This window comes from Populus euphratica, unplaced genomic scaffold, assembly GCF_000495115.2.
Source record: "Populus euphratica unplaced genomic scaffold, PopEup_1.0 scaffold1310.1, whole genome shotgun sequence".
NCBI lineage: Eukaryota > Viridiplantae > Streptophyta > Magnoliopsida > Malpighiales > Salicaceae > Populus > Populus euphratica.
In genome coordinates this window covers 233-3,812 of record NW_011501167.1, presented here as the reverse complement: position 1 = coordinate 3,812, position 3,580 = coordinate 233, and the positions used below count along the sequence as shown (strand labels likewise).

The 3,580-nt window shown below is 31.1% G+C and overlaps 1 protein-coding gene across 3 annotated transcripts in view; it reads right to left on the bottom strand.

Annotated features, from left to right (window-relative positions):
* LOC105117356 (truncated transcription factor CAULIFLOWER A-like) overlaps nucleotides 1-1,687 on the bottom strand; it is a 23,172-nt gene extending 21,485 nt beyond the window's left edge. The window contains exon 1 of one of the 3 annotated variants that reach the window (XM_011014997.1): nucleotides 1,288-1,687. In XM_011014997.1, the coding sequence (XP_011013299.1) occupies nucleotides 1,288-1,472 (185 nt within the window). In that variant the 5' untranslated portion in view covers nucleotides 1,473-1,687. The remainder of the gene's footprint in view (nucleotides 1-1,287) is intronic. The other 2 variants (XM_011014995.1, XM_011014996.1) reach the window with 2 other exon arrangements.
* Nucleotides 1,688-3,580: the final 1,893 nt, after the last annotated feature.

The following is a 3,580-nucleotide window of genomic DNA, read 5'->3' as shown; positions in this document are numbered from 1 at the left end:
GGCGGCGGCGGCAAGGCTTATCTCTCACTCACTAGCATTAGAATGCACAGATAAGCCAAATCCAATTCCCGAATAGACGCCTGACAAGACTAGTGATGAATAATCCACACACGAGAAAAAGACAAACTGAAATCTGTGTAAGCTGTTCAGAGAGAGGGGACCGGGCGAGGATCGACTGCTAGGGAAATGCAAACAACAAAACTAATCTTAATTATATTGTTACTCCTAAATCCTCTGAATAAGATGGACAACTATCCATCCCATGACTAGCTAGAGGCTGAGCATCAAATTGTTTAATACACAAATAAAAAGAGAGATATCGAAAACCAAAATGAGTTGTAATCATTAGTTTAATTATGGGGGTAAATCACTGGCTGCTTTGGTTCCAACTTCAAACCTAAAGACATTGACTTTGACATGTTAGAACATGAGGTCAAAATTTCATGTATTTGCGCAACATCCTATCCAAGTTAGATCATATGTGTAACATGCAATCCAGCCTTTCATTACAGCTCAGCACAAAATCAATGGTTCCAGATTCTATGATCTAAAGAAACATAAAACCACATATAAATAATCTGCGTCCTCCATCTGCATCTAGTGCATTCATGTACAGTCTCGTTAAGTTTGTTTTCTGTACAAAGTAACATGTTGCTTTGCATTCAGTGTACATCAGAAAGCAGTACCCATAAAATTCGCTAGACTCTCTCTCTCTCTCTCTCTCTCTCTATATATATATATATATATATATTCCAAGTATAACAAAAAAAAAAAACTGAAATATATTCAGAAGAAGGAAAAAAAAACACAAATGATGTATATTAAATCCCAAGATCCATGTACTGAATTGGTTTTTCCTTTTTCTCTCTCTCACGCACACACGCTCTCTACTGCAGAGACGCACACATGTATTTTTTATTATCTTTTTCTGCAGAAAAAAACACAAGTAGATAATGGAACATGATCATCCCACAAACATTCACTGACAATTTAAGCATCAAAACCAAAAAGAGATACTCACAATTTCTTTTTCATTTAGCACCTCATTGTACTATCTCGTTAAAACTAGATATACGAGTATCAAGAAATACTATATGGAAAAGATCAGAAAACAAAACAAAGAATGATATACGAACTCAACCCAAATCATAACTGTAAAGCACACAATCAGTGTTGTCCCAAGCAAGTAAAAACAATAACCGTATTCAAATACTCAGAATGAGATTCACAGAGAGAGAGAGAGAGAGAGGAGTGATAAAAAAGAATAAGCTGATGGATTGTACGTACCAGGAATCAGTAGCGTATTCAAAGAGCTTCCCTTTTGTGGAGAAGACAATCAAAGCAACCTCAGCATCACAGAGCACAGAGATCTCATGGGCTTTCTTCAACAAACCAGACCTTCTCTTTGAGAAAGTCACCTGTCTATTGATCTTGTTTTCAATTCTCTTCAACTGAATCCTACCTCTCCCCATACTATATACCAAATTTACACAATCAATTCAGCACGAGAGAGATCAAAAGAGTTTTATTTTATTTCTTTTGTATAATTTTCTAGTAGAGCTATCCAGGAAGCAAGGTCTCCTTTTGTTTTATTTCCTGGGTAAACGCTCTTACACTGACGTTTGTGTGGGAGGGAGAGAGACACTACACATACAAAGAGAAAAAGAAAAGTACGCAAACTACTTTGGGATAGGAGAGGGAAAAGACATGAGTGGTTTTAGAAAACAAGTGTGGTTTCGTCAAATGCGTTGTCGATATTTCGTAGGCTGGAGGGTTACTGTTTTTGGAGTCTGCTTCACTTTTCAAGGATTCAAGCCAAAATGTCGTTATCATCCGTACATGAAAAATTATATTTACTTATAGCTTTCTTAAAAAGAAAAGAAATTGCTTTCTTACATAGGTAAGGGTAATAACCTCATTTATTTATTTCTTAACCTGCAATAATCATTTCCATGCATTGGATATATCAGTGAATTGCAGGTGTCTGTCGCTTGACGGCGCTATTTCCTTCCTGTATTTACAGGTGTTATTATTTACACCACCCAGGACAGGTGTTTTTTTTACCCTTAGCATGTCAACACCGCATCTGCAATTCGCCATGAACCTAATGTGCTGTGCCTTATTCCGTGATTGGTCACAACGGGAAAAAAAATCTACATATTTTTTACTAGCCTTGGCTTAAATATCATGTTTTTGACCGAAACGCAGAAGTGAAGCATGTTGTCAATTAATTTTATAAGAGCAACTCTATCCCAAGTGGTAGAGGAAAAGTCAAAAACAAAAAAATAAAAATAATATTTTAGTTTTTATTTTTTATTTTTCATGCTCTAATAGAAAAGATAATCAAAATGTTATTGTAGCATTTCTCTTATAAAAATATTATTCCTATACAAGATAATCAAAATGTTATTTTAGCATTTCTCTTATAAAAATATTATTCCTATACTTCATGTGAAAACATTAAAATACTATTTATTGCAATGGTTTTTTTCATTAGATTATTTCCTTTAGATTTTTTGATGAATTCACCTAGGTTAATCTAGATTTCTTTCTTTTTTATTAATTTTTTTTATTCCATCCTATAATATTAGATTGATTAGAATCATCCAGGTTATTTTTAAACTCGTTAAATCAATCAGGACATGTCGTATTATTAAAATAGTTGTGATATAAATATATTAAAATACAATTGACTTTTCTAAATGATCTTTTACCATTAGATAACATATAAACAAATATATATATATATATATATATATATATATATTTACACTATTCAAAAAACCATATTACTAATTTGGCTATTCTAAATAGCATCTTTTTTTTAAAATGCTCTAATACTTAGTTGAGAACTCAATTCACAAAATTAATATACTACATAATATAAATTTCATGATATAAATAAAAAGAATTAAAAAAAATAGTGAAAGTTATATAAAAACCTAAATAAATTAAAATGATTGAAATAAGTAAGAGTTAATAAACACTAAAATCAACTCATAAGTTATATATTAATAAAAATACTAATGCAATAAATAAAAATGTAAAGAAAGGAATGAATGAAGTTATGAATAAAAAATAAATTTATTGAAGTTGATGATATCTCAAAAATCTAACTAGCTTGGGAATAAGACTCTTGCGTTGAATAATCAATTAATTAATTGGTCAACAATTTGCTCCATTCTTTCTAGTGAAGATAATTGATAACTTATACTTGGTTATTTGTAAGCCGTAACTGTTCGTAGCTAGTACCTATAAAAAGTCTCATTTGATAGAGGTGGGAACTCTTTAATACTTAAATAAATATTCTTTTAAAGAAAAAATAAAAAAAATATTCTAGAGAGAGATGCTCTAAAAAACTATATGGAGAATGAAGATTGTGAACTTTTATCTTGAAGGTCTCATAGTATATTTATAACTCATAAGTTTTGTCATTTTATGAAAAGGAGGGCTTGCAATGTAATTACACTGATAACATTTAATAGAAGATAAATATCTCTTACATATATATTAATATTTGATGAGAATATACTGGGTCCTTAAAAAACTTTTATACACCTAAAAAGGTGTAGGGAGATTA